At 48.2% G+C, this 22,626-nt stretch overlaps 1 protein-coding gene across 1 annotated transcript; it reads left to right on the forward strand.

Annotated features, from left to right (window-relative positions):
* The first annotated feature begins 32 nt into the window (after window positions 1-32).
* On the forward strand, window positions 33-22,399 carry DUSP28 (dual specificity phosphatase 28). The gene is made up of 3 exons (XM_056564567.1): window positions 33-110; window positions 19,761-20,119; window positions 21,578-22,399. Exons 2-3 carry the CDS (start codon window positions 19,775-19,777, stop codon window positions 21,668-21,670), a joined length of 438 nt encoding a protein of 145 aa, XP_056420542.1. The 5' UTR covers window positions 33-110; window positions 19,761-19,774; the 3' UTR covers window positions 21,671-22,399.
* The last annotated feature ends 227 nt before the right edge of the window (window positions 22,400-22,626 follow it).

Here is a 22,626-nt window from a genome sequence, read left to right on the forward strand (position 1 = left end):
ACGCGAGGCAGTGACGTATGGGGTCGCGGCGCGGCCATGTTTGTTCAGGTCACGGCGTCCGGTCTTTTGAGGCGGCTTTTGTATCATTGTGCTGGTTTCAGCGATTATTAGTGCGTTTACTAAGCCGAGCTCAGCCACTGGTGTCATTGTGTTTGCCAATAAACCTGGTTGCCATGACTGCCAAGTGCTTGGACATTATGTCGTGTCCCTTGTGATGAGGGGGTTAAAATACGTCAGGTTTATTTATAGGTGCCGCCTATATGTAAAATGGAGACTTTCTGAAAGACACTCCATCTTTGGTCTCTAAAGAAAGAAAATACCATGTACCGGACCTATTTATGTATTACTGCACCGTTTAGCCAGTGTATCTAAGCCTATCATTAGTGATACTATCCGCTCTGCCAGTGTATCTAAGCCTATCATCAGTGATACTATCCGCTCTGCCAGTGTATATAAGCCTATCATTAGTGATACTATCTCCTCTGCCAGTGTATCTCAGCCTATCATCAGTGATGCTATCCGTTCTGCCATTGTATCTAAGCCTATCATTAGTGATACTATCTCCTCTGCCAGTGTATCTAAGCCTATCATCAGTGATACTATCCGCTCTGTCAGTGTATCTAAGCCTATCATTAGTGATACTATCCGCTCTGCCAGTGTAACTAAGCCTATCATTAGTGATACTATCTGCTCTGTCAGTGTATCTAAGCCTATCATTAGTGATACTATCCGCTCTGCCAGTGTAACTAAGCCTATAATTAGTGATACTATCCGCTCTGCCAGTGTATCTAAGCCTATCATTAGTGATACTATCCGCTCTGCCAGTGTATCTAAGCCTATCATGAGTATACACTGTATATAAGCCAGCATGAGTAATACTATATGCTTAGCCAATGTATCTAAGCCTATTATAAGTGATACTATCTACTAAGCTAGTGTATCTAAGCCTATCATGATGGAAACTATGCGCTCTGCCAGTGTATCTAAGACTATTGGTAATACTATCTGCTTAGCCAGTGTATCTGTCACGATCACACCCTATCGGTCCAGCCAAGACGCTAGAGAGAGTGTGATGGTGCAAGGGTTAAAGCCGCCAGACCTCTGGGTATCCACTACTAGTCCCAGCAAGTCACCAAATTAACCCTTAGATAAACGTGTTTTACCAGAGCTGCCTTCAGAAAGGTGAGCTCATATATTTAGGGATAAAAGACCAGGCTGATTAATTAAACATTGAATCTGATAAAAGGTATCACGGTGCTAAATATATAAAAATACAGAAACAAATGACATACAGGTACAAAAATATATAAAAGAGTTTTGCAAGGCAAGTTTAGAAAACAAAAGATGAAGTTCTTACAGTCCATGAGAGTGAGTTCCAGCTGTTCTTAGGATGGTCTTGTCAGCTTGTGGCACAGCCTTGAACACACTGAGTCTAGCATTGTTAAATATTATATATCTGCCTTTTTGGTAGGGAGACTCCATTCCCCCCCTCTGATCCCACCAGGGGGTCTTCTCTCTTCCTGGCCCCTTATCTGTTTGATTATATGATGGGACCAGAGTGCATGACTTCAAAAAAACCTTTGACTTCAAAGGAGATGTAAACAAACAGCCAGACCCCCAATAAAATGCAATACACAAACCCACAGTCTGAATGACCTCTCACCCATGTCTTGGATAATACATCACACAGTTATAATTATAATACACATATAGGATTTTAATAATCAGGCCTTGGGCCTGACACCTTCCCCTTAAGATGGGGACAGAGAAATCTTGCCTCTCCAGGCTGATAGCTCTGTCTCCCTTAACCATCTATTTTTTTTTTCTTGACACCACAGGCCCTGCATTCCCAGGCAAAGGTGGCACTGAAGGGGCCTAGTACCTGATTAAGCTGCCTCCTCCTTTCCTCTGAGAGCTGTGGATTGATCTCTACATCCTGAAGGTATCCCTGGCTCTTAGCTTCCTCCACTAGGTCCAGTAGGGGATCACTACCCAGCCCTTCCTCTGGTGCACTACATACACTGGGTACCACCTTCTAAGGGTCATAGTATGGCATATTAATGTGGTACTGTCTCTGCCTCTGACCTTTCTCATCAAGGGCTACTACATACGTGGTAGGTTCTAGGCGCTGCAGAATGGTAAAGGGACCCTCCCAGGCAGCCTGCAACTTATTCTGTCTGATGGGATTCAGAACCATTTCCTTCTGTCCCACTTCATAGACCAGGTCCCTTGCATTGCGATCGTACCAGTACTTCTGCCTGGACTATGCTGCTATGAGGTTGTCATGTACCAGCCCAGTCAATGTCTGCATCCTGTCCCTGAATCTCAGAACATACTCTACCACAGAAGTCTCAGGGGCAGGTAGCCCCCCTTCCCATTCTTCCCTTACTAAATCTCGGGGTCCCCGCACTTTGTTACCATACAATAACTGAAAGGGCGAGAAAACTGTAGGCTCTTGGGGTACCTCCCTGTAAGCAAATAACAGATGGGGTACCGTATTTTTCGCCGTATAAGACGCACTTTTTCTTCCCCAAAACGTGGGGGGGAAAGTTGGTGCTTCTTATACGGCGAATATACGCCCGAGGCTGCTGCGGGCGAGAGCGGGAAGTCAGCGGTAAGTACAGAGGCTGCGGTACAGCGCTGACTACCCGCTCCCCACCCGCAGCAGCCTCATGACCGCCGGTGAATTTTTCCCCTCACACCGGCTATGTTTATTGCCCTACGCCTGGAACATACAGTTCCGGGCGCCGGGCAGGTTAATTACTAATAACTGTATACTAAAAACCAGGGTGCCTTCAGCTGTTCTGAAACTACAACTCCCAGCATGCCCGGACCGGCAAAGGCTGTCTAGGCATGCTGGTAGTTGTAGTTTCACAACAGCTGGAGGCCCCCTGGTTTTTAGTATACAGTATTAGTTTTTACCTGCTCTGGCTGGCCCCCGCCTGCAGCCACACACAGGAGCCGGCCCGGGCAGATAAAATCATAGGTTTTCCTATGCCGGACATCCCTATGTCCTGAAAAATCTTTTCGGGACATAAGGATGTCCTCGGGTCACTTACCATTCCCCGGCCGATGCGCGCCCTCCTCCGGTCCTCCTGCGGTCTTCCTGCGATCCTCCGCCACTCTATGGTTGTACGCACGGGACGTCAGTGACATCCCAACGTGCGTACAACCATAGAGGCACAGGAGGACCGGAGGAAGACGCGCGCCGACCGGGGCCTGGTGAGTGACCGGCGGCGCGCAATCTTCAGTGTTCCAGGCACCGCTCCTCCGGTCCCGGCACCTACTGCTATGGTCCATAGGCCATAGCAGTAGATTGTGACACCGGGCCAGAGGAGTGGTGACCGGAACACTGTGGGGGCAGCACACAGACATACAGCCTCCAGCCATACACTGTATATGGCTGGAAGCTGTATATCTGTGGGGGGGAGCTGCTTACCATTGTGGGGGAACTATACTGCCAACTATTGTGGGCGAGGGGGAGCTGCCTAGCATTATGGGGGAACTATACTGCCAACCATTGTGGGGGAACTATACTGCCAACCATTGTGGGGGAACTATACTGCCAACCATTGTGGGGGAACTATACTGCCAACCATTGTGGGGGAACTATACTGCCAACTATTGTGGGGGGGAGCTGCCAGTGCCTACCATTGTGGGGGAACTATACTGCCAACCATTGTGGGGGAACTATACTGCCAACCATTGTGGGGGAACTATACTGCCAACTATTGTGGGGGGGAGCTGCCAGTGCCTACCATTGTGGGGGAACTATACTGCCAACCATTGTGGGGGAACTATACTGCCAACCATTGTGGGGGAACTATACTGCCAACCACTGTGGGGGAACTATACTGCCAACTATTGTGGGGGAACTATACTGCCAACTATTGTGGGGGAACTATACTGCCAACCATTGGGGGGGGGAGCTGCCTATCATTGTGGAGGAACTATACTGCCAACTATTGTGGGGGAACTATACTGCCAACCATTGGGGGGGGGGGGAGCTGCCTACGATTGTGGGGGAACTATACTGCCAACTATTGTGGGGGAACTATACTGCCAACCATTGTGGGGGGGAGGGGGGAGGAGCTGCCTACCATTGTGGGGGAACTATACTGCCAACTATTGTGGGGGAACTATACTGCCAACTATTGGGAGGGAACTATACTGATATAAAATATTTTACTACAGTATTTGGTTCAGAATCTTTTTTTTCTAGATTTTCCTCCTTTAAAATCCGGAGCGTCTTATATGGCGAAAAATACGGTAATTACTTTTCCCAGTCTCCGCCCTCCAATTCTACAAATGTTTTTAGCATTTGTTTCAAGGTGCCATTGTTACCGGACACTCTGTCCAACCAATGTAGAGGGTTGTGATCAGTTATGACAGTAAAATCCCTGCCATACAGGTATGGCTGTAATTTTTGCAAAGCCCAGACCACAGCTAGACATTCCTTCTCTATGTCCGCATAGGCCACTCCCAAATGTCCTGCCAGGGGGATCTCATGGGCCAACCTCAGCAGCTCTTTCCTGTACTGCCTAGGAACCACTAACTGCCTTTCTCTCTCCAGGGCCCCTAGCATGCCTTTGGAAAGGGACTCCCAGTACAAGATATCATTTTCCCAATATACCCGATGCCCATCTGTGTCAACACCTGTATGTTCAGCACATTGTCTCAGCCCTTCAAGGGAAGGGTCACTGCGCAGAGCTTCCCGGAAATGCTCATTTCCCTCACCCCATCTTGTGGCATCAGGGAGCACATTTCCCCCAGGTGAACTAGCATCTCCACCTTCCTCTGCTTTGGCTTGCATGTCACACAGCTTGCCCCTTGCATCACCATTGTTACGCCGAGCGCTCCGGGTCCCCGCTCCTCCCCGGAGCGCTCGCTACACTCTCCCCACTGCAGCGCTCCGGTCAGATCCACTGACCCGGGGCGCTGCGATTCCGCTTCCAGCCGGGATGCGATTCGCGATGCGGGTAGCGCCCGCTCGCGATGCGCACCCCGGCTCCCGTACCTGACTCGCTCTCCCTCGGTCCTGTCCCGGCGCGCGCGGCCCCGCTCCCTAGGGCGCGCGCGCGCCGGGTCTTTGCGATTTAAAGGGCCACTGCGCCGCTGATTGGCGCAGTGATTCCAATTAGTGTGTTCACCTGTGCACTTCCCTATATCACCTCACTTCCCCTGCACTCCCTTGCCGGATCTTGTTGCCATCGTGCCAGTGAAAGCGTTTCCTTGTGTGTTCCTAGCCTGTGTTCCAGACCTCCTGCCGTTGCCCCTGACTACGATCCTTGCTGCCTGCCCCGACCTTCTGCTACGTCCGACCTTGCTTCTGTCTACTCCCTTGTACCGCGCCTATCTTCAGCAGCCAGAGAGGTGAGCCGTTGCTAGTGGATACGACCTGGTCACTACCGCCGCAGCAAGACCATCCCGCTTTGCGGCGGGCTCTGGTGAAAACCAGTAGTGACTTAGAACCGATCCACTAGCACGGTCCACGCCAATCCCTCTCTGGCACAGAGGATCCACTACCTGCCAGCCGGCATCGTGACAGTAGATCCGGCCATGGATCCCGCTGAAGTTCCTCTGCCAGTTGTCGCTGACCTCACCACGGTGGTCGCCCAGCAGTCACAACAGATAGCGCAACAAGGCCAACAGCTGTCTCAACTGACCGTTATGCTACAGCAGTTACTACCACAGCTTCAGCAGTCATCTCCTCCGCCAGCTCCTGCACCTCCTCCGCAGCGAGTGGCCGCTCCTGGTCTACGCCTATCCTTGCCGGATAAATTTGATGGGGACTCTAAGTTTTGCCGTGGCTTTCTTTCCCAATGTTCCCTGCATCTGGAGATGATGTCGGACCAGTTTCCCACTGAAAGGTCTAAGGTGGCTTTCGTAGTCAGCCTTCTGTCTGGAAAAGCCCTGTCTTGGGCCACACCGCTCTGGGACCGCAATGACCCCGTCACTGCCTCTGTACACTCCTTCTTCTCGGAAATCCGAAGTGTCTTTGAGGAACCTGCCCGAGCCTCTTCTGCTGAGACTGCCCTGTTGAACCTGGTCCAGGGTAATTCTTCCGTTGGCGAGTATGCCGTACAATTCCGTACTCTTGCTTCAGAATTATCCTGGAATAATGAGGCCCTCTGCGCGACCTTTAAAAAAGGCCTATCCAGCAACATTAAAGATGTTCTGGCCGCACGAGAAATTCCTGCTAATCTACATGAACTCATTCACCTAGCCACTCGCATTGACATGCGTTTTTCCGAAAGGCGTCAGGAGCTCCGCCAAGATATGGACTCTGTTCGCACGAGGCGTTTCTTCTCCTCGGCTCCTCTCTCCTCTGGTCCCCTGCAATCCGTTCCTGTGCCTCCCGCCGTGGAGGCTATGCAGGTCGACCGGTCTCGCCTGACACCTCAAGAGAGGACACGACGCCGCATGGAGAACCTCTGCCTGTACTGTGCTAGTACCGAACACTTCCTGAGGGATTGTCCTATCCGTCCTCCCCGCCTGGAAAGACGTACGCTGACTCCGCACAAGGGTGAGACAGTCCTTGATGTCTACTCTGCTTCTCCACGTCTTACTGTGCCTGTGCGGATGTCTGCCTCTGCCTTCTCCTTCTCTACTGTGGCCTTCTTGGACTCTGGATCTGCAGGAAATTTTATTTTGGCCTCTCTCGTCAACAGGTTCAACATCCCAGTGACCAGTCTCGCCAGACCCCTTTACATCAATTGTGTAAACAATGAAAGATTGGACTGTACCATACGTTTCCGCACGGAGCCCCTTCTAATGAGCATCGGACCTCATCACGAGAGGATTGAACTTTTGGTCCTCCCCAATTGCACTTCGGAAATTCTCCTTGGACTTCCCTGGCTTCAACTTCATTCCCCAACCCTGGATTGGTCCACTGGGGAGATCAAGAGTTGGGGGCCCTCTTGTTCCAAGGACTGTCTAAAACCGGTTCCCAGTAACCCTTGCCGTGACTCTGTGGTTCCTCCAGTAACCGGTCTCCCTAAGGCCTATATGGACTTCGCGGATGTTTTCTGCAAAAAACAAGCTGAGACTCTACCTCCTCACAGGCCTTATGATTGTCCTATCGACCTCCTCCCGGGCACTACTCCACCCCGGGGCAGAATTTATCCTCTCTCTGCCCCAGAGACTCTTGCCATGTCTGAATACGTCCAGGAAAATTTAAAAAAGGGCTTTATCCGTAAATCCTCCTCTCCTGCCGGAGCCGGATTTTTCTTTGTGTCCAAAAAAGATGGCTCCCTACGTCCTTGCATTGACTACCGCGGTCTTAATAAAATCACGGTTAAGAACCGCTACCCCCTACCCCTCATCTCTGAACTCTTTGATCGCCTCCAAGGTGCCCACATCTTTACTAAACTGGACTTAAGAGGTGCTTATAACCTCATCCGCATCAGAGAGGGGGATGAGTGGAAAACGGCATTTAACACCAGAGATGGACACTTTGAGTATCTGGTCATGCCCTTTGGCCTGTGCAACGCCCCTGCTGTCTTCCAAGACTTTGTTAATGAAATTTTTCGTGATCTTTTATACTCCTGTGTTGTTGTATATCTGGACGATATCCTAATTTTTTCTGCCAATCTAGAAGAACACCGCCAGCATGTCCGTATGGTTCTTCAGAGACTTCGTGACAATCAACTCTATGCCAAAATTGAGAAATGTCTGTTTGAATGCCAATCTCTTCCTTTTCTAGGATACTTGGTCTCTGGCCAGGGACTACAAATGGATCCAGACAAACTCTCTGCCGTCTTAGATTGGCCACGCCCCTCCGGACTCCGTGCTATCCAATGCTTTTTGGGGTTCGCCAATTATTACAGGCAATTTATTCCACATTTTTCTACCGTTGTGGCTCCTATCGTGGCTTTAACCAAAAAAAATGCCGATCCCAAGTCTTGGCCTCCTCAAGCGGAAGACGCCTTTAAACGACTCAAGTCTGCCTTTTCTTCGGCTCCCGTGCTCTCCAGACCTGACCCTTCCAAACCCTTCCTATTGGAGGTTGATGCCTCCTCAGTGGGAGCTGGAGCTGTTCTTCTACAAAAAAATTCTTCCGGGCATGCTGTCACTTGTGGTTTTTTTTCTAGGACCTTCTCTCCGGCGGAGAGGAACTACTCCATCGGGGATCGAGAGCTTCTAGCCATCAAATTAGCACTTGAGGAATGGAGGCATCTGCTGGAGGGATCAAGATTTCCAGTTATTATTTACACCGATCACAAGAACCTCTCCTACCTCCAGTCTGCCCAACGGCTGAATCCTCGCCAGGCCCGGTGGTCTCTGTTCTTTGCCCGATTTAATTTTGAAATTCACTTTCGGCCTGCCGATAAGAACATTAGGGCCGATGCTCTCTCTCGTTCCTCGGATGCCTCAGAAGTTGAACTCTCTCCGCAACACATCATTCCACCTGACTGCCTGATCTTCACTTCTCCAGCCTCCATCAGGCAAACTCCTCCAGGAAAGACCTTTGTTTCTCCACGCCAACGCCTCGGAATCCTCAAATGGGGTCACTCCTCCCATCTCGCAGGTCATGTGGGCATCAAGAAATCTGTGCAACTCATCTCCCGCTTCTATTGGTGGCCGACTCTGGAGACGGATGTTGTGGACTTTGTGCGAGCCTGCACTATCTGTGCCCGGGATAAGACTCCTCGCCAGAAGCCCGCTGGTTTTCTTCATCCCCTGCCTGTCCCCGAACAGCCTTGGTCTCTGATTGGTATGGATTTTATTACTGATTTACCCCCTTCCCGTGGCAACACTGTTATTTGGGTGGTCGTTGATCGATTCTCCAAAATGGCACATTTCATCCCTCTTCCTGGTCTTCCTTCAGCGCCTCAGTTGGCTAAACAATTTTTTGTACACATTTTTCGTCTTCACGGGTTGCCTACGCAGATCGTCTCGGATAGAGGCGTCCAATTCGTGTCTAAATTCTGGAGGGCTCTCTGTAAACAACTCAAGATTAAATTAAATTTTTCTTCTGCATATCATCCCCAATCCAATGGACAAGTAGAAAGAATTAACCAGGTCTTGGGTGATTATTTACAACATTTTGTTTCCTCCCGCCAGGATGACTGGGCAGATCTCCTTCCATGGGCCGAATTCTCGTATAACTTCAGAGTCTCTGAATCTTCCTCCAAATCCCCATTTTTCGTGGTGTACGGCCGTCACCCTCTTCCCCCCCTCCCTACCCCCTTGCCCTCTGGTCTGCCCGCTGTGGATGAAATTTCTCGTGACCTTTCCATCATATGGAGAGAGACCCAAAATTCTCTCTTACAGGCTTCATCACGCATGAAGAAGTTCGCGGATAAGAAAAGAAGAGCTCCTCCCATTTTTTCCCCTGGAGACAAGGTATGGCTCTCCGCTAAATATGTCCGCTTCCGTGTCCCTAGCTACAAGTTGGGACCACGCTATCTTGGTCCTTTCAAAATTTTGTGTCAGATTAATCCTGTCTCTTACAAACTTCTTCTTCCTCCTTCTCTTCGTATCCCTAATGCCTTTCACGTTTCTCTTCTTAAACCACTCATCATCAACCGTTTCTCTCCCAAATCTGTTCCTCCCACTCCTGTTTCCGGCTCCTCGGACATCTTCTCCGTCAAAGAGATCCTAGCTTCTAAAAAGGTCAGAGGGAAAACCTTTTTTTTAGTGGATTGGGAGGGTTGTGGTCCAGAAGAGAGATCCTGGGAACCTGAGGACAACATCCTAGACAAAAGTCTGCTCCTCAGGTTCTCAGGCTCTAAGAAGAGGGGGAGACCCAAGGGGGGGGGTACTGTTACGCCGAGCGCTCCGGGTCCCCGCTCCTCCCCGGAGCGCTCGCTACACTCTCCCCACTGCAGCGCTCCGGTCAGATCCACTGACCCGGGGCGCTGCGATTCCGCTTCCAGCCGGGATGCGATTCGCGATGCGGGTAGCGCCCGCTCGCGATGCGCACCCCGGCTCCCGTACCTGACTCGCTCTCCCTCGGTCCTGTCCCGGCGCGCGCGGCCCCGCTCCCTAGGGCGCGCGCGCGCCGGGTCTTTGCGATTTAAAGGGCCACTGCGACGCTGATTGGCGCAGTGATTCCAATTAGTGTGTTCACCTGTGCACTTCCCTATATCACCTCACTTCCCCTGCACTCCCTTGCCGGATCTTGTTGCCATCGTGCCAGTGAAAGCGTTTCCTTGTGTGTTCCTAGCCTGTGTTCCAGACCTCCTGCCGTTGCCCCTGACTACGATCCTTGCTGCCTGCCCCGACCTTCTGCTACGTCCGACCTTGCTTCTGTCTACTCCCTTGTACCGCGCCTATCTTCAGCAGCCAGAGAGGTGAGCCGTTGCTAGTGGATACGACCTGGTCACTACCGCCGCAGCAAGACCATCCCGCTTTGCGGCGGGCTCTGGTGAAAACCAGTAGTGACTTAGAACCGATCCACTAGCACGGTCCACGCCAATCCCTCTCTGGCACAGAGGATCCACTACCTGCCAGCCGGCATCGTGACAACCATCCTCCCTTCTTTTTAAAGCTGCAGCCCTGGCACGCTGCTGACGCGTCACCACTGCCACCATTGGTATGCCTCCCTGGGGTTTACCTTCCTCTCTCTCAGTTCCAGACATAATAGAGGCATCATACACAGGGCTATCACTCCTTCCCTCCTCCTCCTTAGGCTCACAGGATTGGGACATATCACTCACTGCTGGTCCCTTACATGTCACCAGGGGCACACCAACCCCTCCCCCTAGTCCATCTCCACTAGGTTTTGGCATTGGCAATGCATTGTCACCACATTTTACAATACACCCCATTTCACTTTTGGAAAACATTACTGGTTCAGTCACAGGTAAACATTTATCAATCCCCTGCACTTCCTCCCAGTTACCACATCTTGCAGTGTCTCCCAAAGTCTCGCACAGTACCTCAGAATGAACAGGGCTCTCTCCTAGCCCATCCGGTGTCCTCTGGAGCATAATGACAGAGCATCCGACCCAAATCATTCCCCAGCAGAACATTAACAGGGATGTCCTCAGAGACCCCCACCTCCCGCAAACCTTTGCCTGTACCCCAATCCAGGTACACACGGGCTATGGGCACAGCAGGCCTCACACCTCCAATTCCTTTTAAAGCCATGATTCTTCCAGGGATGATGTCCTCTGTATCCACCACTTCAGGCCGCACCAAAGTAAAGGGGGCTCCAGAATCTCGCAAACCCACTGTCACCCGGTCACCCACAGTTACACTCTGCAGGTTATCCGCTCTTTTCTCCCCCGCTCCGGACACCAGAAGAACGTCTGTGTGTCCTCCAGCTACTGGTGGAGAATTCTTTTTGTTGGGGCAAGTGGCACTCAGGTGCCCAATATTGTTGCATCTGTAACATCGGCGGGTGTCCCCCTGACCCAATGTGGCTCCTGTTGCTTTTGGGAATGATGGCAAGAATTTCCCGGCTGATCTGGTGGTGCTTTGTGGTTGTGTGGCACCCCTCCAGGTACTTGCTCCAGCTTGTTCAGATCCACGCTTTGCTGCTGGCTCCCGGTTGTTGGCAAAGTCATCTCCTAGTTCTGCTGCTTCCATGGCTGTCTTGGGCTTGCGGTCAAAAATCCACTCTCTGGCTTCAAAGCTCCGTGTTTGGAGAAACTGATCCAGGACCATCAAGTCCTCCAGGGCCTCATAGGTAGTGACTTGTAGGCCCCCAGTCCATAGCCTGAATGCAGTCCTTAGCTGACCTGCATGTTGAGTGCAGCTTTCTGTGGTGCTTTGTTGCAAAGTCCGAAACTTTTTCCAATAAGTCTCTGGAGTCAGATTAAAACTTTTGAGCAGGGCAGATTTTATTGCCTCATAGTTCTGGTCACTCTCAGAGGGAAGCGAAGCAAACACATCCAGAGCTTTCCCTCGCAACCGTGGGGTTAGATATCATCCGCACTGTTCCTGAGGTAGATGGAACTGCCGGCAAACCTTTTCAAATCCCCTCAGGAACACATCCAGATCACCAGCTTTCTCCAACATGGGGAAATGTTCCAAGCGGGGTTTGTGGTCTCCTTGATCCTGCACATCACTCTGTGCAGATGAAGCATACCCTCTCAGCCTCAGAACCTCCAGTTCATGCCTTTGCTGGGCCTCTCTTTCTGCCGCCTCTCTTTCTGCAGCTTGTGTCTTGGCCTCTCTTTCTGCGGCTCGTGCCTGGGCCTCTCTTTCTGCCACTTGTGCCTGGGCCTCTCTTTCTGCCGCTTGTGCCTGGGCCTCTCTCTCTGCCGCTTGTGCCTCTCTCTCAGGATTTTGGTACTGGAGAAGCAGTTGGAGTTTCATATTGGCATCCACATTCCCAAGGTGTTGTAAGGCAGTCCGCATATAAGAGTCCAAGGCCTCATGTGGAGTACTGTCCTGATGGGGAGTAATGTTGTATTCCCCAGGAGATATCAGTCCTTGGATGGCAGTTCCAGCTGTAGGACTTTGTCTCATGTCACTCAGCTCTTCTGCACGGGCATCATACTCCACAAGATCAGCAATAAGTTGTTCCTTGTTCTTTCCTGCAGTAGGGATGTCCTTTTCTTGAGACATTAGCTCCAGTGCAAAAAAATCTCTAAATATATCCCGACACTGCCACCAGTTGTCACGATCACACCCTATCGGTCCAGCCAAGACGCTAGAGAGAGTGTGATGGTGCAAGGGTTAAAGCTGCCAGACCTCTGGGTATCCACTACTAGTCCCAGCAAGTCACCAAATTAACCCTTAGATAAACGTGTTTTACCAGAGCTGCCTTCAGAAAGGTGAGCTCATATATTTAGAGATCAAAGACTAGAGCTGATTGATTAAACATTTAATCTGATAAAAGGTATCACGGTGCTAAATATATAAAAATACAGAAACAAATGACATACAGGTACAAAAATATATAAAAGAGTTTAGCAAGGCAAGTTCAGAAAACAAAAGAGGAAGTTTTTACAGCATGATGATATAGCAGTCCATGAGAGTGAGTTCCAGCTGTTCTTAGGATGGTCTTGTCAGCTTGTTGCACAGCATTGAACACCCTGAGTCTAGCATTGTTAAATATTATATATCTGCCCTTTTGGAAGGGAGACTCCATTTCTCCCTCCCCTCTGATCCCACCAGGGGGTTTTCTCTCTTCCTGGCCCCCTTATCTGTTTGATTATATGATGGGACCAGAGTGCATGACTTCAAAAAAGCCTTTGACTTCAAAGGAGATGCAAACAAACAGCTAGACCCCCAATAAAATGCAATACACAAAAACACAGTCTGAATGACCTCTCACCCATGGCTTGGATAATACATCACACAGTTATAATTATAATACACATATAGGATTTTAATAATCAGGCCTTGGGCCTGACAGTATCTAAGCCTATTATGAGTGATACTATCTACTAAGCTAGTGTATCTAAGCCTATCATGACGGAAACTATATGCTCTGCCAGTGTATCTAAGCTTATTATGAGTGATACTATACTAAGCTGGTGTATCCAACCCTATCATGATGGAAACTATACACTCTGCTAGTGTAGCTAAGACTATTAGTAATACTATCTGATTAACCAGTGTATCTAAGCCTATTATGAGAGATACTATCTACTAAGCTAGTGTATCTAAGCCTATCATGATGGAAACTATACGCTCTGCCAGTGTATCTAAGACTATTAGTAATACTATCTGGTTAGCCAGTGTATCTAAAGCTGGGTTCACACTACTGTTAGGAGTACTTTATAGATCCGTTATTATGCAATAATGGATCATGCAAAAACAGATTACAAAACTGTTCATAACGGATCACAACGATTGATAGATGTCTGGTATTTTAACGGACATATTGCATCCATTACTGTCAGTTATTTCATCCGTTAATAACCGATATTGTCCATTAAATTTAACCCCCCGGTTGTGAGACTTTACTGAGCATGCTCAGTAGCAATAACGGATCATAACAAAATATGAAAGTAACAGAGCATAATGGGTTACATTTTTAATTGCCGTTATTCGTCCGTTATTTTTGATGGGGAAAAAATTAGTGCAAGCACCGTCTTTTCTCCCGTCACAATGACGGACAAAACCAGTAACTGACAGTTACTGATAAAATGAACCCAAGGAACCCACTGAAATGAATGGGATCCTTTAGGACCCGTTATCAGGAGTTCATGATGGGAAAAGCATAACGGGCATAATTAACGGTAGTGTGAACGAGCCCTAAGGCTATCATGAGTGATACTACTTTCTCAGCCTGTGTATGTAAGCCTATTATGAGTGATACTATCTGCTTATCTTTAGAATCTAAGCCTATTATCAGTAAAACTATTTACTTGGCTAGTGTATCTAAGGCTACTTTCACACTACTGTTGTCACACGGTAATGTGACAGCCATCAGGAACCCAGGGAGAATAGCGGGAGAAAAAATACTGCAAGCGCCATCTTTTTCTCCCGCTACAAAGCAACGGCCGCCCAAAGGACCCCATTGATTATAATGGGCTCCATCGGGTACCCGTTGTGCCCTGTCCAGATAACGGCCGACAAAAGCCCTCACTTTCCCCAAGATTTAACCTCATCTTAATACTGCATGTCACAGTTTCCTCTCTATTAACTATTACTTTCATCATATACATTGACATGCTGGTTTTTTTAACCCCTTGGGGACGGAGCCCATTATGACCCTAAGGATGCTCTCTGCTTGTAAGGAAAATTGACATTCCAAATAAATGATATATTGATTCACATATACAATATGTCTACTTTATGTTTCCATCATAAAGTTGGCAAGTTTTTACTTTTGGAAGACATCAGAGGGCTTCAAAGTTCAGCAGCAATTTTCCAATTTTTCGCAAAATTTTCAAAATCTGAATTTTTCAGGGACCAGTTCAGGTTTGAAGTGGATTTGAAGGGTCTTCTGCACCCCTCAAAGTATTCAAAATGACATTCAGTAAGCGTGTTAACCCTTTAGGTGTTTCACAGGAATAGCAGCAAAGTGAAGGAGAAAATTCAAAATCTTCATTTTTTACACACTCGCATGTTCTCGTAGACCCAGTTTCAGAATTTTTACAAGGGGTAAAAGGAAAAAAATCCTCTCAAAATTTGTAACCAAATTTCTCTCGAGTAAGAAAATACCTCATATGTGTATGTCAAGTGTTCGGCAGGCGCAGTAGAGGGCTCAGAAGGGAAGGAGCAACAATGGGACTTTGGAGAGTGGGTTTTTCTGAAATGGTTTTTGGGGGGCATGTCACATTTAGGAAGCCCCTATGGTGCCAGGACAGCAACCCCCCCCCCACATCGCACCCTATTATGGAAACTACACCCCTCAAGGAACGTAACAAGGGGTACGGTGAGCCTTAACACCCCACAGGTGTTTGAAAACTTTTTGTTAAAGTCGGATGTGTAAATGAAAAAAAATATTTTTTCACTAAAATGCTGGTTTTTCCCCAAATTTTACTTTTTTACAAGGGGTAATAGGAGAAAATGCCCCCCAAAATTTGTAACCCCATTTTTTCTGAGTGTGGAAATACCCCATGTTTGGACGTCAAGTGCACTGCGAGCGAACTACAATGCTCAGAAGAGAAGGAGCACCATTGAGCTTTTAGAGAGATAATTTGTTTGGAATGGAAGTCGGGGGCCATGTGCATTTACAAAGCCCCCCGTGGTGCCAGAACAGTGGACCCCCCCCCCCCACGTGTGACCCCATTTTGAAAACTACACCCCTCACGGAATGTAATAAGGGGTACAGTGAGCATTTACACCCTACTGGCGTTTGACAGATCTTTGGAACAGTGGGCTGTGCAAACAAAAAAATTTAATTTTTCATTTTCACTGACCACTGTTCCAAAAATCTGTCAGACACCTGTGGGGCGTAAATGCTCACTGTAACCCTTGTTACATTCCGTGAGGGGTATAGTTTCCAAAATGGGGTCACATGTGGGTATTTATTTTTTTGGGTTTATGTCAGAACCGCTGTAAAATCAGCCACCCCTGTGCAAATCACCAATTTAGGCCTCAATAAACATAGTGCGCTCTCACTCTTGAGCCTTGTTATGCGCCCACAGATCCTTTTGCGCCCACATATGGGGTATTTCCGTACTCAGGAGAAATTGCGTTACAAATTTTGGGGGTCTTTTTTTCCTTTTACCTCTTGTGAAAATAAAAAGTAAAGGGCAACACCAGCATGTTAGTGTAAAAAAATTTTTTTTTTACACCAACAGGCTGGTGTAGACCCCAACTTTTACTTTTCATAAGGGGTAAAAGGAGAAAAAGCCCCCCCAAAATTTGTAGTGTAATTTCTCCCGAGTACGGAGATACCCCATATGTGGCCCTAAACGGTTTCCTTGAAATACGACAGGGCTCCGAAGTGAGAGAGCGCCATGCGCATTTCAGGACTAAATTAGGGATTGCATAGGGGTGGACATAGGGGTATTCTACACCAGTGATTCCCAAACAGGGTGCCTCCAGCTGTTGCTAAACTCCCAGCATGCCTGGACAGTCAGTGGCTGTCCAGAAATGCGTGGAGTTGTTGTTTTGCAACAGGTGGAGGCTCCGTTTTGGAAACACTGCCGTACAATACGTTTTTCATTTTTATTGGGGGGACAGTGTAAGGGGGTGTATATGTAGTGTTTTACTCTTTATTAGGTGTTAGTGTAGTGTAGTGTTTTTAGTGTACATTCACACTGGCGGGTTACAGTGAGTTTCCCGCTAGGAATTTGCGCTGCGGCGAAAAATTTGCCGCAGCTCATACTTGAAGCAGGAAACTTACTGTAAACCCGCCTATGTGAATGTACCCTGTACATTCACATTGGGGGGGGGGGGGGGCAAACCTCCAGCTGTTTCAAAACTACAACTCCCAGCATGTACTGACAGACCATGCATGCTGGGAGTTGTAGTTTTGCAACAGCTGGAGGCACATTGGTTGGAAAACCTTCAGTTAGGTTCTGTTACCTAATGCAGTATTTTCCAACCAGTGTGCCTCCAGCTGTTGCAAAACTACAACTCCCAGCATGTACTGACAGATCGTGCATGCTGGGAGTTGTAGTTTTGCAACAGCTGGAGGCACACTGGTTGGAAAACCTTCTGTTAGGTTCTGTTACCTAACTCAGTATTTTCCAACCAGTGTGCCTCCAGCTGTTGCAAAACTACAACTCCCAGCATGTACTGACAGACCGTGCATGCTGGGAGTTATAGTTTTACAACAGCTGGAGGCACACTGATTGGAAAACCTTCAGTTAGAACCTAACTGAAGGTTTTCCAACCAGTGTGCCTCCAGCTGTTGCAAAACTACAATTCCCAGCATGTACTGATCGCCGAAGGGCATGCTGGGAGATGTAGTTATGCAACAGCTGGAGGTACGCAACTACAACTCCCAGCATGCCGAGACAGCTGTTTGCTGTGTGGGCATGCTGCGATTTGCAGTTTTGCAACATCTGGAGTGCTACAATTTAGAGACCACTGAACAGTGATCTCAAAACTGTGGACCTCCAGATGTTGCAAAACTACAACTCCCTGCATGCCCAGACAGCAAACAGCTGAGGGCAAGCTAGGATTTGTAGTTTTGCATGATCTAGAGGGCAGTATAGAGATCACTGTGCAGTGGTCTCTAAACTGTAGACCTCCAGCTGTTGCAAAACTACAAATCCCAGCATGCCCACACAGCAAACAGCTGTCTGGGCATGCTGGGAGTTGTAGTTTTGCAATATCTGGAGGGCTACAGTCTAGAGACCACTATAGTGGTCTCAGACTGTAGCCCTCTAGATGTTGCTAGGCAACTCACTGGCTTCCGTCGCATCCAGGGAGCCGTCCTCTTCTGCCGCACGCCGATCACCGTCGCCCGCAGCCTCCGGACGGGTAAGTGGACATCGGCGCCCGGTCCTCTTCGTTTTCCCCGTTCTGGCCCGCCTATTGTGGGTGGGCAGGACGGGGAAAACGAAAGTAAAGCCCCCTGCCCCCGATCTGCTATTGGTGGTCGCGTCTAGACCACCAATAGCAGGGATAGGAGGGGTGGCACCCCTGCCACCTCACTCCTATCGCTTCAGGGGGATCGTGGGTGTCTTAGACAACCGCGATCCCCCTTATATACCGGGTCACCATAGGCCCGTAATGACCCGGAATCAACGCAAATCGCAAGTGTGAATTCACTTGCGATTTGCGCCGATCGCCGACATGGGGGGGGTCTAATGACCCCCCTGGGCATTTGCACAGGGTGCCTAATGATAGATATCAGCAGTCACCCCGGTCCGGTCCCCGCCTGGCGCGCGGCGGGGACCGAAATTCCCACGGGCGTATGGATACGCCCTTCGTCCTTAAGTACCAGTACCCCAACAGGTTAAGTAACAAGATATATGCAATAATCCTGTTGTATTAAAGTTTTATAATGTGAAGGTTAAAACGTGAGGTCCACCCTGGTCCAGTCCACCTGGAGTGGGCTGACCCTACGTTATTATATATGTGTACTGTTTAATGATTTATTTTATGTATGATTAAGGGTGCAGATTGGCACTTTAAACGCATCACTTTTCTTCCTGTAATGCTGGCTTTTTACTAATAAAGATGAAGATTTTTGCACATCCCTACTGTGGTGTCCCGGTACCGTATCCTATCCGGTACCTTGTGTGTGGGTCCCCTTAGCCAGAGTCCCTAGGACGTCGGGGTCCCCATTGTCTAGTTCACCCCTGGTCACCTCTCATCTAGATAGTTATTGAGCTAATAGTTTATTTAGGATGCATGTAAATATGATTGTATAAATGTCTATAAATAGTTAATTACCTGTATACAGCGTAGTAGGCCCTGCGGGTCACGTGATCGGAAAAACTATGGTTTTCGCTTTAGGACCTTTGGAGGTCCCTGTGACGTATGCTAACCATCACTCCTTGTAACGGTGATTGACAGTTACTGGGACCAATCCAAAACGGCCCTGCCCCTGCCCATATAAGGGAGCGGCGGCCATTGCTCTTCCTCTTTGCTCCTGCGCTCCTGACGAGGAAGGATCTATACAGCAATCTCCCGCAGTGAGTTAGGCCTGAGCCTTGCGGCAACAGCTGATTGATTCTAAATTGAGAGTGTATCAATCCCTAAGCACTCTGCAGGATCACCGGACCTTATCTATCCCCTAAATCTGGACGGATCTGCAATAATTACCCTAAATTCAGAGACTGTATCTAAAAGTCAAAGTCCGCAACAACGGTCAGTCATTACACTATATAGAGACTGTATTCCTGAGACTGGTCATTATTGTGCATTGGATATACCGCAAGCCTTTCAGTAAAGTTTGTTCAAGTTCAAGTATCTTGTGGACCTTCGGTCATTTTGTTTATGCACCTATCGTTACTGGGAAGGGTGGCGATAGGCCGGAGAATTACCTCAGCATACTAGCCCTCAGCCTGGCGTCACAAACTATAGGGTTAACATTAACCCCTCGTTTACTGCAACAACACCCCAACTACCATACACCCCCCAAGGGCTACCACACTACTATCTTCTAACATTCTGTATCAAATCATGTGAATTTACAATTCAGATTTCTAGACGATTGTGTTAACACCAACTTGAGAGTGTCCTGTAGTGCTGGCACTATGTTACTTGTGTGTAGACTAGGGTTTCTTATTGAAGTGATGTCCTGCTGTCTATTTTTATCAAGTAGCTTCTGTTCCATAGCAGAGGTCAGGAACTTAAAATATCCCATGAAAACTCGCCCAGGAGATAGCCAAGTCAGTGGTGCATTTGCAGGACCAAGGAGAAATTTTCTTTTGATATTCTTGTAACTGCATATTTAAAAAAAAATTATTTTAATCTATCGTTCTTTCTGTGACCTGCACCAGACAATCCTCGGGACATGTCAGAACTTTTTAAAGTGACAGATTCCTTGCTGATCAGCAATGCTAGAACTGCCTGCAAGAAGGATCTTCTTTTAGCAGAAGGAGTGACTTGCTGCATCAACGTTTCCAGAAGACAGCCATTCCCAGACTTTAATGTCCAGACCTTGCGTATCCCTGTGTTTGACCATCCGCTGCAGGACCTCTCCAAGTATTTTGAACAGTGTGTGGAGCTGATAGACGGGACTATAAAAAGTGGTGGAAAGTGCCTGGTCTACTGCAAACATGGACGAAGTCGATCTGCCACAATCTGTATTGCCTACCTGATAAAACACTGGAATATGTCCCTTAAGGAAGCCTTTCAGGTAGGGCTGGGCGGTATACCGGTTCATACCGAATACCGGCATTTTTGTGCTGCACGATATGAATTTTAACCCATACCGCAATACTGGTTGGGCCCCTCCCCCTCAGGAATGAATGAGCGCAGCGCTGCGCTGTCCCCACATCGGGGAACTAATCACAAGTCACCGCGAGCGCTGTTCTGCCCCCCAATTAATTATCAGCCCAGCGCTGTCCCCATGGGGGTAAATACTGATATGTCACCCGCATGCGCTGCCCTCCTCATCCTCATGTCTGTTGCGGCCGCCGGCGCTGACACTCTATACCAGTGGTCTTCAACCTGCCGACCTCCAGATGTTGCAAAACTACAACTCTCAGCATGCCCGGACAGCCGTTGGCTGTCCGGGCATGCTGGGAGTTGTAGTTTTGCAACATCTGGAGGTCGGCAGGTTGAGGACCACTGCTCTCTATTGTGTGGTATCCCTATGCCCGGGCTGCAAAAAATAAACAAAATAAACTTTAATCCACCTCCCGTTGGTCCGGTACCGGCCTCACCTGCTTCCGCCCAGAGCTTCTTACATGACAGTGAGCTCAGCCTATCAGCAGCCGAGGCGGAACATCGCTGCGGCTGGTGATAGGCTGACGGCTGTCCAACGTTCCCGTCCCTAGCGTAAGGCCAACGTCGGAACATGCATGAGTTTATTTTGTTTACCTTGTGTCTGCGCCGGCGGTGGCAACAAACAGCACAAGGAGGGCAGCGGGTGACATGTGAGTATTTACCCCGATGGGGGCAGCGCTGGGATGATAATTATTTTTTGTTGGGGGGGGGGCAGAATAGCGCAGCGCTGGGCTGATAATTAATTTGGGGGGGGGGGAAATACCGTGGAACCGACGAAAGTTACAAAAATACCGTGATACGCAGATTTGGTCATACCGCCCAGCCCTACTTTCAGGCATAGCAGTCTCATTTTTATCTGTGAAGAGATGAGAGGCCATTGCTGTGAGTAGACTCCGTGGTTGCATCACATAATATCTATCTGACCTGATTCAAGATCAATGTTATCTGATTCTGGACTTAGCACGACTCTTCTTTTACAATAATGGCTTAAAGGAGTACTCCGCTGCTCAGCATTTGGCGCCGGGAGCTTGTGACATGATAGCCCCGCCCCCCCCCCAATGCTAGTCTATGGGAGGGGGCGTCAGCTCCAGCGTTCAGAACTGTTTTTTTTTTTCCAAACGCTGAGCAGTGGAGTACCCCTTTAACTTGAAACCCATTGAAATCTAAAACTAGGGATTTGTCTGCATAAATAGTAATACCCTTGTATAATAATATATGGGTTGTCCATGATTCTAGTTTAGTTTAAGGAATATTCAAAAACATTTGAATATTCAGAATCATTATAGTCTTATAATAGTATTTATATGACAAGTGTGTAGTACACTCCTAGGAATCTAATGTTAATGTACTATATTTTCTCTTGCAGATGGTTAAAGCAGTACGGCCATCTATAGAACCAAATGAAGGGTTCTGGTCTCAGTTGGAGTCATATGAAAAATCTTTACAGCCGATTCATTGAATCCACAACTGCCTTTCGTCATGAACCAGAAAAAATCCTACATTAAAGGGTCTAAACCATTCATTGTAAGAAGAGGTAAAGGGCCACAGGCATAGCTGAGAAAAGATTCCTTACAAGAACATCTTGGGAATTACTCAGTTTTTGTTTACCAGATATGAGCAGTAGCTTTCAAAAAGTGTTACAGTGATTTCCTATCAATACTGGCTCTTGGTTAGGTGAAAAAGGCCAGTTCAACAGTGTAGCCATGACAGTGGCATCCAATCACTGCTGCCTGATGATCCCAATGGCTTCTCTAAATTATGGGAGGACCATAAATGGGAAATGTGGGGTGGGACCAATGATACAGGTTTTGCATTAGGGCCCAGAAGCTCTAAGTGACACCTCTGGGTCTGTGGCTAGGGCACAGCCATGTTGGAAGTGCCACACAAGTGCCGCAATCCGGCAAACCTCCTGCCTCGCCCTCACCTCATAGTCCCTCCTTGACTTATGTACAAAACTTTGTTAATCACTAAGGAAAGGTTAAAAGGCTTACTAGGCTGTGGCACTTGAGTACCTCAGCCCCCTCTTCTTGGCTCAGAAAAAAACCAGCAATTTTATAACTCTGGCAACCACCATCAGCTCCTGGAAAGGTACAATTTGCTTTAATAACAGCTATCTGCAGCTCATACCTGCAAAAACAGATGGCAAATTCTCTATTGAAAGTCCTTCAAACACCTGTAATAAGCTTATTTAAACACATATTTTATGCTTGTTATGTGGACATGGTTACAGTCATGGCCGTAAATGTTGGCACCCCAGAAATTTTTCAAGAAAATTATGTATTTCTCACAGAAAAGGTTTGCAGTAACACGTTTTGTTATACACATGTTTATTCCCTTTGTATTTATCGGAACTAAACCAAAACAGGGAGGTAAAAAAGCAAATTAGACATAATGTCACACCAAACTCCAAAAATG

Source organism: Hyla sarda, chromosome 3 (genome assembly GCF_029499605.1).
Source record: "Hyla sarda isolate aHylSar1 chromosome 3, aHylSar1.hap1, whole genome shotgun sequence".
Taxonomy (NCBI): Eukaryota; Metazoa; Chordata; class Amphibia; order Anura; family Hylidae; genus Hyla; species Hyla sarda.